This window comes from Monodelphis domestica, chromosome 2 (assembly GCF_027887165.1).
Source record: "Monodelphis domestica isolate mMonDom1 chromosome 2, mMonDom1.pri, whole genome shotgun sequence".
Classification (NCBI taxonomy): domain Eukaryota; kingdom Metazoa; phylum Chordata; class Mammalia; order Didelphimorphia; family Didelphidae; genus Monodelphis; species Monodelphis domestica.
In genome coordinates, this window is record NC_077228.1 from 47,207,437 (window position 1) to 47,220,409 (window position 12,973).

Consider the following 12,973-nt stretch of genomic DNA (forward strand, 5'->3'; position numbering starts at 1 on the left):
GCCACGTTTCCCCCAGCCCTGTTGCTAGTTCTTTTACAGGCTGCCATACTTTTTATTTTGCTACATGAGGTCATGTCTGTTTCCATGCCAACAGCAGCTCTTGGGAGACAATATTCAGCAAAAGTACAGAAGTGATCACTCCTCAGCAGCTCCAGTGCTGCCAGCAGCTGGTACAGCTTTGTAAACACTGCCTCCTAGTGGTTTACAAGTATGCAAGTGATTCCAGATTGGCAATGTCCTCTATGTGTCCAGACTGGGAAAATACCAGGTACGTTCTCCTCTCCGGGGCCCTAAGAACTTCCTTAACTAATGACCAATTGTTCCGTCGAGGTGGGATTCTCCTTCTTGGAAATGAGGTGAGCAAAAGTCTCCGGGCTGAGTTCATGCAGATTATGAACTCGAAAAGACTTTAAAGCACAGAATTGGATGCTAATAAACTCCTCAAGGGATCCTGTATCCCAAACATCAAAAATGGTGTCCCCATCACAGAGGTGAAAATCGTGGTTAGCAGATAGACTATTTGCTTGTGAAAGTTGTATTAGGAAACTTAGCCAGTCTGTAAGTACATAGTTAATTTAGCCAAGGTTACCCTAATCTTCAAAGGTAATATATAGTCTTTGACTCCTTTTGCAAGTTATGGAGCAGTGCTCACTTTAGTGTTGATGTCATAGCCAAAGCTTAAAATTCCAAGAAGCCAGGCTGTGCTCTGGGAAATACTGGGGTTCATTCGCAGTGTGGGGGGGGGGGAGGAAGGAGGGAGAAAAAGAAAAAAAAAAGTCCAATAAACTAAAGTGAATGCGATTTTTCCAAATTAACAAATGAATCTGTCAAACTCCCTCAAATTGTTTTAACAAAAGATGTTGGTAGCCCTGAAAGTAGGAAAATAATTTTGCTTTTTAGTTGCAAAAATCAGTAAATAAGTAGCACCCCTTACCAGACTTTTCTCTGAATTGGCTATAGATTCTACTAAGATTTAAAGGCATTTTGTGTGCTTATTTCTGTACATGCCTAGCCATCATTGAAGGAGGCTTTGAAGGTACTTGAGAATTTTAATATGAGGTACTAGGAAACAAAACGACTAATACTAAAGGAAATAAGGATCCTCTCCTCTGGAAACGAAATGAAGTTTTTTATTTAAAGCTTTCATGTAGTTGTATACTCTAAAACTTATTCCCTCGGGAAAAATAAAGGCCTGCCATAGTTAGAGAATGCAACAGCAAAATTACTCAAAAATACTTTGTATGAAAGAAAACGACTAATACTAAAGGAAATAAGGATCTTCTCCTCTGGAAACGAAATGAAGTTTTTTTATTTAAAGCTTTCATGTAGTTATATACTCTAAAACTTATTCCCTCAAGAAAAATAAAGGCCTGCCATAGTTAGAGAATGCAACAGCAAAATTACTCAAAAATACTTTGTATGAAAAACTATGGTGAGCTTTATTTGTAAGCTTTGTTCATTTCCGATGAATTTGTAGGTGAACGAAACTTATCAGATCTTGTCACGTGACTGTTGCAGGGCCTCTAACATAGTTTAACTCCTACTGGAAACAGACGTTGATTGATCTCAGCAATGGTAGAGGTAAATTTAGCTGACAAATATACTGTCTATGTAAACAAAGTAATCTGGATATTTTCAGTTGACCAAAACAAAAGATGGAAAATAAAGCCTAAAGTACTTTCCTACTAATAAAGAGAAGTAAAAAAAAGATTTTCAAGTTACTGAATGCATGAATGGGTCCCTTGATGCCTTTGGAGAATATAAGCCATAATTGAGGTGGCCTTGGACTCTGATCAAGTAATCCTACTTTGTGAAAGTCTTTAATGCGTAAGACACCAACTTCTACTCGAGGGCCATTGAACCTCTCACGGTATGGGAAGTCAGACGATGCTACCTTTGTTCATACCTTTCTATTTGCTAATAATACCCTAGAAATTTGGGATTCAGGAATGGAAAGAGGAGACCTTAAGATTGCTGAATGATGTAGGAGCACCGAAAATTCTTCTGAAGTGGAGAAATGCCCCCATGCAACCCTATTCCATGAGCCTGAGTCAGGGACACTTTACCCCCAGCCAAATGAGCAGCTCTAATTAGGGATACAATAATCTGAGGAAACGGAAGCTGCAGCAGCTTGGTAGCCTTATCTTCAACTCTGATAGATGTTCGAGAAAATATCAAATCCTTATTATCCATTATGAAGGCCAAGTGAACCTACCTTTCTAGTGCCTAGCTTAGAGCCTTGCCCATTAGGCACTCAATGCTATACTTATTAATAAATAATGTAGAGAGAGATAAAGCCTAATAGATGTAGAAGCAGACTAGGTAGGATTGACTAATTTTTATCCTGGCAAAATATAAAGCATAGTATTTTTATTATGTAGAAAATACTCCTCTACCTAAAATATTTTGCCTTGTTCATTTCTGTGAGTTTCTCTTCTCTTGTTCCTTTCTTCCTATTTGTCCAAATCACAAAGCTGCCAAAATGACTTATTTTAAAATGCCAAAAGCATACATGAATTCACTCTAGCACCTTTTACCCCACCTTCATTTCTTCTATATGAATAAAGCTTTGGCTCACTAAGCTCTCACCTCCCTTTAAGAAGGGACTGCTGGGTTTTTCATTAGAAACTTTTTTTTTAGTATGCCAATTTCATAGTTAATGAACAGTTCTTGGGACGCATTTTGTATATATCCAAATGCCAGCTCTTTGCCATAAAAAAGAAAAAAGAGAAGCCAAGATGTTGTCTTTATATTATGAACCTTATTTTCAAATAATGTGATTTCCATCTGCAATGTTACTAAAAATGAGAGAATAAAGTCCTGCAAATGTAAAATATGTGCTTAAATGTTAACATAGGGAAAAGCCACTGGCCAGTGTTCTAATAAATTTCAAACTGTCAACCCCACACTTGGAGCTGAGTTGACTTGAAAGATGTTTGAGTTCACTGTCAGTGAGAACCAGAAGTTTTGATTTGACTAAATTTGACTGAGACCAAAAGCATCAAAATTGACCCAGATTCAAGGGTCCTCTCCTAAACTAAAAAGAACTTGGTTTATGGAAGACCTCATTGAAGTTCATGTCAGAGGAAAACGGAATAACGGATAAGGAAATAAGGAAAACGGAATAAACCCTGAGAGAAGCCAGAATAAACGCTGAGAGAAGTCAAATGTGAGGGGATGAGGATTTTCAGGGAAATAATTTCCCCATTGGCATTTGGCATGATGTTAGCATCAATATTCTGAAAATATGGGCATCTTTGCAACTTGAGTGTGTTTTTCCTTTTCTAAGTAAGACAGGAAATCTCCTGATTGAATAGCCTTTGTTTTTTGAGCTGAAACTATTCTTTTGGGGATCCATCTATCAATTGAATCTGCCTTCCAAGTATGTCATCAAGTTTGCTATTTTTGTATATAAAGAGTCAAGTAAGATGAAAGCAAAGCCACAGACTTTCCCCATTTTTAGTATTGTATGCACATTCTGCAGAGAGACTATAAACCCTCTTCTCAGAGATACTGCTCCTGCTAAAAAATCAAATCACATTATTTTAACTTCATTGCAGAGATCATACTTTAAAAGTAATTTTTGGTGTTCAGCAAGGAACTTCCCAGGAGACATTAAGGAATATTAAAGAAAATAATCCATTGTATGACCCCATCATATTTTAAAACACCCCATAGCACTCTCTTAAAAAAAAGAAAAAAAGCTTTTTCTAGTGTGATTTCAGATACTTTTTAAAGCCCACACAAGACCTGCTGGTCATTTTAAGACTTGAAAAATTGAAAAAAGTTTCCTTTTTGGCTTTTACTGCTTTTATCAAAAGTTTAGGTTAGTGGAAGAGATATTTTCTCATTTTCAAAGCTAGTCCACTCTAAATTTCTGTTAAAAGTGAAATGGAACAGCTGGGTTTTCATTGATTTTAAAGTTGAGCTAACTATGGAGTCCTGATACAGCAGACTTTGCCCACCCCACTTCTCTACCCATGGTATACCCACATCATAAATTGAATCTCTTTCTTTCTTCTGTTTCTTCCATGCTAATGGAGAACTTCTTATCAGGCAGGATGGATATGTGAACTTGACCCTCATCCCTGTGGTCCGGATACAAAAAATGACTTGCATTTTGAAAGAAAGTAATTTAGAAAGTGTTTATTTATTAGAGCATTCCGGAATATTATCAGAATGCAATTCTCTTTGGAAGGTAGAAAACCTTTCCAACACTTTTGTTTAAGTATATACCTTTATAGTAGACACCAAAGTGATAGGAGGTTTCCTTAGCCAGCTGATATCAGACTAGCTTTCTCTGCCTGGGTAATGTCCATTAACAATTGAATGCCATTAAGGAAATGAATATAATCTTGATGTGAGAAATAGTTTTGTTATTCAGTCAGTCAACAAGCATTTATTAAATTCATACATGGGCAGCTAGGTGTCACAGGTGTGGAGTCCAGTCTTTCTCAGTTCAATTCTGTCCTCGGACACTTATTAGCTTTATGACCCTGGACAAATCACTTTAATTCTATTTGCCTCATTTGCTGGAGAAGGAAATGACAAACTACTCCCATATCTTTGCCAAGAAAATTCCAAATGGGGTCACAAAGAGTTGTGCATTCAAATGAAAACAACCAAACATGTGTGACACACTATGCTAGAATTTGTCTTGGCCCTCTTGGAGCTTACATTTGATTTGTTATTCATGCAATGTTACTTAATTTGGAATGCTATTGCAGTGTTGATTTGATTCAGAATGTTAAGTGTTCTCTTATCAATATTAACTTAATGGTTTTAGCTATTATGATTTGTTATTCAGAAATAAATTTAAATGTTATTAGATAATAGTAAATTATATAATAATGCTGAAAGGTGTCATTAGGAAATTACTGTAGGTAACAGAGCCATTGCCAGTATTTTTGGGAATGACATGATCATGGATGCCTAGAAAACTTGGAATGTTGTGGTAGAAGTTGGACAGTTCCTGAGCCAATAACATATTCTATGGCACTCCAGATTCTGTTCCAAGACAGCTGTTAACTAGGGATTCCCTCTTCTTGCTACTTCCCCTGCTTTTTGAAATCTCTTGCCTTTGCCTCCATGTGGACATTGGTTTCACACGTGTTCCCAGTATCCTCATAATCATCATCCTAGCTCATAGGATGTCAGTGGCTTCCCATGGAGTGTTCTCACCACTTCTTTGTATAGTTCATGATTGAATTGAATAAAATTCTGTTGCTGATGGGTTTTTTTCATCATCCTAATAGTAGATAGGTGGGTTGTACACACACACACACACACACACACACTCACACTCCCTACAATGCCATAAACAAAAATAAAGCCAAGAATATTAGTATTGCTTTTACTAATGTGTAGTCATGAGCATTTCATGAGGTGTGAAACTTGGACCAATTCTGATACTTTGCTTGACTCACCAATTCCATCATGACCTCAATTTCTCCATGTATAATAATGTAATACAACACAGAGCATTATTAAATCATAACCAAGGGTTTTGATGTCCTAGGAGATTATTTTCTGTAGCCTGAATTTCTCTCATACTAATTGTTGCAAACTTTTACTGTACTTCATACTTTGTGTTTAGGATATATACATGAAGCAATGAAATAGGTAAATATATTATGCATGTATTATCTCCTTTTTATATGGATTTATAGTGAGGGCCATATTGACAGGTACTATATATTAGTAATCTGATAGCATTTGGTCAGAGTGATTCTTATGATGGGATTTCTGGCTTGGGAGAGAGTATTCCTTTATTTTTCCCTTGGGTACTACCTTTTGGGTCGGGTGTTTTGTTTTGTTTTGCTTTTCTTTTGAGATGGCATCTTTCTATAAGCCTTACATAGATCTTCTCTTTAGGAATAGGTAAGTGGGGCGGAGAAGGAAATTCCTTCAGTGAGGAGGGAGAAAAAGGCAGACAGGATTGGGAGAGAATATAGATCTGCCAGACTTCTTTTGACCTAGAATCTCCCCTTCTCAAAGACTGGCCCTAAAGAACTGAATAACCTGTTAGCAACCCAAAGACACTTTATAAATCAAAGATTCAATCCCTTGGTCTTCATTTAGCAATTTCATTGAAACAAGAGTGACCACATTAATTTTTTTTTGCAATTTCAGAAATGTAATAAGTGAATGTAAAAATATTTTAATCCCCTCTGAATCAGATGCCCAGCCTTGGAAGTGGTATTCTGATTTCTTCTTGATTGCTTTTGTTGTATGGATGTCATGGCCAGTGTGGGGTCATTTCACATGGTATGATCCATAATCAGCTGACAATTTGGTGGAAATATGTTGCCTTGCTTGTTAAAATCTGATCTTTTAACCATCGTTTTTAGGTATTTACTGCCAGGAACTACACAGGTCATCCTGAAAACACCGTCCTACAGCTTTTTCAACCCTCCTGCAGTGAAACATCCCAATGTTTTGTTTACATCCAGATATACCCATTTGTGAAACCAAAGGAAAATTTGCCATGGGCTATACATAATGGCAGTTTATTTTCCCCTATTCAAATCAGAAATGAAAAGAAAGTGAACAATAAGCGCTGTTTTATGTATATATAATACATACAGGAAGATCATATATATATACACATGCCCTCAAACAATATATATATGCACATAAACATATATATATGCATTTACTACTATATATAAAAGAAAGTAACCAAAAAGAATTACGCTAAAAGCCTAACCCTTCTGGAAATGTAATAAACCATGTTAAAAACTGTTTACACAACTATGTGAATGTTTAGATCTTGCTAGTTTGATAATTAATTCCTTCCTACTAGAAATGTTATTTTTGCTGCAGAATCTATAAAATAGAATTGATCTTGGAAATCCCATTACAGTGTTAAATTATTTTCTAGCTACAGTACCTTTTCACTTGAAATGGTGTATAATACCTTATTAATTCTCATAGATTCATTGACTGTTAGAAAAATGGTAAATGATAAGCCTGACATTACTTAATATGATGATTCAACATAAAATAGATTTATCATTCCAATATAACACATTGAAAAGGACTGTAAAAAGCCAGACCTAATTTTTCCAGCTTCCTTTTTCCCTCTTTATGTAAACTTGAGCTCTATGTACTAATGTAATTTTCCAGTAAGGGCCTAGTGATGTAACATTTTGGTCTAATAAATAAGGACAATCCAGTGGATAAAAAACAAAGCATGGTGAAACAAAGTCATTCTGATGTGTACTTTTGAGCTGGATTCAACTTAATAAAAGAGAAGGTAATGGTGACCATCATACCTTTCTATGTGTCTTTTGTGACATGTGTCAATATTTTGGGGGGGATTTTATGGCAATCAACCAGCACACATTTTATTAAGCATCTTCTGTAGGCCAAGCACCATGGTAGGCACTGAAGATACAAAGTCAAAAATGTAGACATATGGACAATACATGCAAAACAAATGTAAGATAATTGGAGGGGGTGGAACCACTGAAACAGAGTATGAAGACATTCTTCAGCTGAGCCTTGAAGGGAGTTGGGGACATCTCTTCTAGGAATGGGGCATAGCCAAGGAGAAAGCATGGATGCAAGAAGAGGAGAAGAGTAAGAAGGCCATTTAGGTTAACCTGTAGTGTTTGTGAAGGAGTGTCTGAATTAAGGTTTCATTATCAACACTGGGTATATCAAGTATAGATAAAGGATTAATTTCTTAAAATTCTCATTATTACATTAATTATATGTAAAAACAGCATGGGGAGAAGCAGGGCCAAGATGGCAGAGTAGAGGAAAAACTCAGCCAAGCTCTCCCAAATCCTCCACCCCAAACAACCCTAAAATAATGGCTCATATTAAATTCTGGAGTGGCAGTACCAACAAAAAGTTTGGATGAAACAATTTTCTGTCCCAAGATAACTTAGGAGGGTCAGCAAGAAAGGTCTGTCTCATAATGCAGATTGCATAATGTATCCTGCAATGAAGGTACCTACAGCTGGTCTTGGAGGCAACTGTATTAGTGGCAGCAGCAGCAGCTTCAGGAGATCTCAGCACACAGATGCTGACAGATAGGGTATCCAAACAATAGTTTGGAAGGAGATTACAGGGAAGCCTTTGCTGGTTCTGGGTTCCAGACCCTGTTGCATTGCTCATTCATAGTTCCAGATACCCAGGGCCTAAAGGAACAATATCAAAAGGGAAGCAGGGGTCCTGGTTGTGGTTCCAGGGTCAAGAGGAATGCTTATGGTTACTGATGGGAGAGGACAGACTCTGATCTCAATTCCAAGTTAGAGAGGAGCACTAGCAACTATGATGACAGAAGAGTGGGACTCTTGGTCACAGTCCCAGGACCAAGAGGAATAATAGTGCTGTTGGCCACAAGGGAAAAAAGGGCACTCCCTGTGTAAAGACTGGAGCACAGGCCAGGAGAGCAGTGACCACACTTCTCCTCAGATCCTACCTCTTTGGAAGCACAAAAAAACCTATAGAACCCCAAAGCTAATTCTAAAAAAACAATAGTAATAAAAATGTCCTGAAGTTTAGGACAGTTCCCCTTCCACCCTAGTACAAAGCACAACATTAAAATGAAGTTAAAATTTAAGAAATAGCCTGGAAAAATAGTAAACAACAGAAAAGAATCTGAGTATATGTTACTATGGTGATAGGAAAGATCAAGACACAAACCTAGAAGAAGAGAATGATGTCAAAAAAGCTACAAGCAAAGCCTCAAAGAAAAATAAGAATTTAATAGAAACCAAACAAGAATTTCTGGTAAGAGCCCCAAAAGAGTTTTTAAAATAAGTGGGGGATTGGGAAAAGAGTGCTGCATGAAAATTATGGAAATCAACAGCTTGGCAAAAGAGACTTAAAATGTTGAAGAAAATAATACTTCAAAAACAGAATTGGCCAAATGGAAAAAAAAAATTTACATTCCCTGGAAAAAAAGAACTCCGTAAGAAGCAGAATTGACCAAATGGAAAAAAGGCACAAAAGCTTATTGAAGAAAATAATTTCTTAAAAATTAGAATTGGGTAACTAGAAGCTGAATCCATGAGGCATCAAAAAATAACCAAAAGAATGAAATAGAAGAAAATATGTGGTATTCTTTAATTGGAGATACAATTGACCTAGAAAATAAAAATGATAATTTAAGAATTTTTGTACTTGAAAGCCATCATCAAAAAAAGAGCCTGCATCATAGCATATTGCAAAATATTATTGAGGAAAACTGCCCTGATATTCTACAATAAGGTGGTAAAATAGAAGTTGGAAGACTCCTCCAATTTCATCCTGAGAGAGATTCTCAAATGAAAACTTCCAGGAATATTATAGTCAAATCTGAGAGCTCCCAGCTCAGATGTGGCCATGAAACAATCAAAATATTGTGGATCCCTAGATATCATACAGGATTTAGCAGCTTCCACATTAAAGGATAAGTGGGCTTGGAGTATGATATTTGGAAAGCAAAGGAGCTAGGATAACAACCAAGAATAACCTCTCCAGCAAAACTGAATATAAGCCTTCAGGAGAAATTATATGTGTGTATACACATATATGTATACAAATGTGCATGCATTTATGTATAATGAAATAGAGGACTTTTCAAGCATTCCTTATGAAAAGACAAAAGCTGTAGAAAAAAAATTTGACTTTCAAATACAAGACTCAAGAGAAGTATAAAAAGGCAATTGTGAAAAATAAGGGAAGCAAGAAGTTCAAAATAATTTCATTCCTATACAGGGAAATGATCACTGTATTTCCTAAGAACTTTTCATTATTAGGATAGAAGTAATCATAGACAGCAAGGGGTATGACATGATTATGATGAAATCATTTTTTTAAATCTAAGAGGTGAGAAAGAAAGATGCACTGGGAGAAGAGAAAAGGAAAAGTAACAACATGGGAAATTATCTCATAAAAGAGGCATAAAAGTAAAAACTTTTACCATATAGGGTGAAATAGGAGGGTTGATGCTTGAACGTTGGTTTCCTTTGAAATAGATCAAAGAGGGAATAATATATGTACTCAGCCGGGTAATAGAAATAGATATATTTCTATTATATAAAAGGAGTTTCTATTATATAATAGAAATAGAAATAGGGTAATAAAATAGAAATCTATTTTAGCTTCTAAGGAAGTAGGAGGGGAAGGGGGATAAAAGAAGAAGGGAAATGGATTGGGGGAAGTAGTGGTGAGAAGCCAAATAAATTTTAGTGGAGGGAAAGGGTAAAGATACAGAAGGTACAAAGCTGAAATCAAAAGCAATCTAATACTGACTAAAATAGAAATAGTGGATCAGTGAATAGATTAGATACACAGTACACAGTAGTAAATGACCAGAGTGATCTAGTGTTTGACAAATCCCCAAATCCAAGATTTGGGGACAAGAAATCACTATTTGAAAAAAAATTTCTGAAAAAACTGAAAATAGCTCGGCAAAAACTAGGTACAGACCAACGCCTCACACAATATAGCAAGATATGGCTAAAATGGGTATGTGATTTAGATGTATAGTGTGATGTCCATCAATTGGGGGATGGCTGAACAAATTATGACATGATTATAGTGGAATATTATAATAATATAAAATGCTGAAAAGCATACTTTCAGAAAACTTGAGAAGACTTACATGAACTGATACCAAGTGAAATGAGCAGAACCATGAGAACATTGTACACAGTAACAGAAATATGCAATGATCAACTAAGAATGACTTATTCTCAGCAATATATTAAAGACAATTCTGAAGGATTTATGATGAACTTTCTACCTTTAGAGGAAAAACTGTTGAAGCTGGAATAAACTATTTTTTTGCTTTTTTCTTTTTGTCTGTGTTTTTCTTTTTCAACATAGCTAATGTGAAAATATGTATATGAACATATATAATCCCCATCAAACTGCTTGCCTTCTCAAAGAAGGAGAGGAAGAAGAAGTAATGAATTTGGAACTCAAAAATTTTAAAACCTGTATTAAAATGTTTCTTTACATGTAATTGAGAGAAAAAAGAGCCCTGGACCTGAAGATGAAGGAACTAAATTCAAATCTCAGCCATGTTCTTGCTAAAACCAAGTCACTTTTCCTGACTTGGCCTCTTGTTTCCTCATCTTGAAGGGAAAAGAGGATAGAGAACTAGGGCCTCTTTTCTCTCTAAACCTGTGATCCTAGAATGCCCTAACAACTGAATACTAAGGATTATGAGTCCTGGATGAATGACTATGTGGAATGTTATAGGAAATTCTAAAGAATGAAGATCTAATCTCTTCACTGATCCTGCCTCACATCACCAAAGCATCAGATACAAATACTGCACCTATGGCTTCATTTAAGAGTGATCACCTCAGTTATTATGTAGAGAAATTTCTTGTTATGGACCAACCAAGAGCCTTAGGTTCTTTTAGGTACTTTTCCTTTATGAGTTCTCCTTGTTTCAGTTTCAGAAATGTACATAACCAGCCCCTTGGTTTTACATGAATAACATTTATAAATGAGATCGTGATGGATTAAGATACACAGAAAATTCATCAGCCTCATTGTTAGTAATTAAGCTAGCTTTGATTTTCTTCCTAAGTTTTGTCAAAGGTAATTTATGAATTGTAACAGTAACATAGATCTTTTTAGAGTGGGTGGGGTTAATTTTATTATATGGATAGGCATTTAGAGGGAAAAAGGAGAAGCAGAGAGCCTAATTCATAAGTTGAGAAATTAGCCTCCATCCCAATTGAAAAGTTGGGACTCAGTTGTTTTCAATTCAAAAGTGTCACTTTATTATGTGAGATAATGCTCTAAGAATGTTCTTTTTCAACTACTTTATTTAATGCCCTTACTGCTGTCTTATGAACTACAGTAAAGTATCACCCCTATCCTTGAGGTATGGAGGATTACACCTAAATTGTTAATGAGTGACTGGAATGAAAACTGTAGACTTGACAGTAATTGGGCAGATAAGAAGAGGAGAAAGTTTTTGGGAAAAGATAATTAGCTCAGTTTTGGACATGTTGATTCTAAGATTTTTATAGGACATCAAGTTCAAAATGTCTAATTGACAGTTGGAAATGTGAGACTGAAGGTTAGGAGAGAGGTTAAGGATGGATAAATAGATCAAAAATCATCTGCATAAAATAATTGAATACATGGAAGTTGATGGGATTATCAGGCAAAATAGTATGGACTGAGAACAGGAAAGGGTCCAGAGAAAGAGCCAGGGGTGCACTTAGGGTTAACATTGCTTCTGTGGCCTGGATAAAGATTCAGCAAAGGAACAAAGACAGTCCAACAGGTAGAAGAGATAAATGTCCTGAAAACTTTGAGAGTGGAGAGTATCAAGGAGAAAGGGGTGATTGACCATTCCAAAGGCTGGAGAAAGTTTAAAAAGGCTAAAGACTAAGGAGGATCTTTAATTAGATTTGGTGATTAAGAGATCATTAGGTGACAGACAAGGAAAACGATGACTATTGGAGGGAATATAGGAAAAGTGGGGCACTAATGCTCATTTGGTGGAGTTGTGATCTGATCCTATCATTCTGAAGAGTAATTTGAAACTATGTCCAACAGGTTCCAAAACTGTGTATGTCCTTTGATTTAATTTAGCAATACCATTACTAGGTCTGTATCCTAAAGAGAATTTTTTTAAAAGAGGAAAGTACCTCTTTCAAGGAAAATATTTATTGCAGCTCTTTTTATGGTAGCAAAGAATTGAAAATTGATGGGTTATTTATCAATAGGAGCATGGCTGAACAAGTTGTGGTATATGATTGTAATGGAATACTACTGTGCTATTCAAAATGACAAGCATGATAATTTTGGAAAAATCTGGAAACTTACAAGAACTGATGCAAAATGAAATGAGCAGAACCAGAACGTTGTACATAGTAACAGCAATAATTTTTGATGAACAACTGAATGACCTAGATGTTCTCAGCAAACAAGTGATCCAAGACAAAGACTTATGATGAAAAATGCCATCCATTTCCAGAGAAAGAAGTGATCAAGTCTGAATGCA

General features: G+C 36.0%; 1 protein-coding gene across 10 annotated transcripts in view; it reads left to right on the plus strand.

The window, feature by feature from the left end:
* TTLL7 (tubulin tyrosine ligase like 7) overlaps positions 1-12,973 on the plus strand; it is a 228,900-nt gene that overhangs the window by 177,157 nt on the left and 38,770 nt on the right. For 4 of the 10 annotated variants that reach the window (XM_056815423.1, XM_016429903.2, XM_007480619.3 and 1 more), the window contains exons 20-21: positions 95-268; positions 6,351-7,274. In XM_056815423.1, the coding sequence (XP_056671401.1) occupies positions 95-268; positions 6,351-6,468 (292 nt within the window). In that variant the 3' untranslated portion in view covers positions 6,469-7,274. Of the gene's footprint in view, positions 1-94; positions 269-1,477; positions 1,621-6,350; positions 7,275-12,973 lie in introns of those variants that run through there. The other 6 variants (XM_056815426.1, XM_056815425.1, XM_056815428.1 and 3 more) reach the window with 3 other exon arrangements.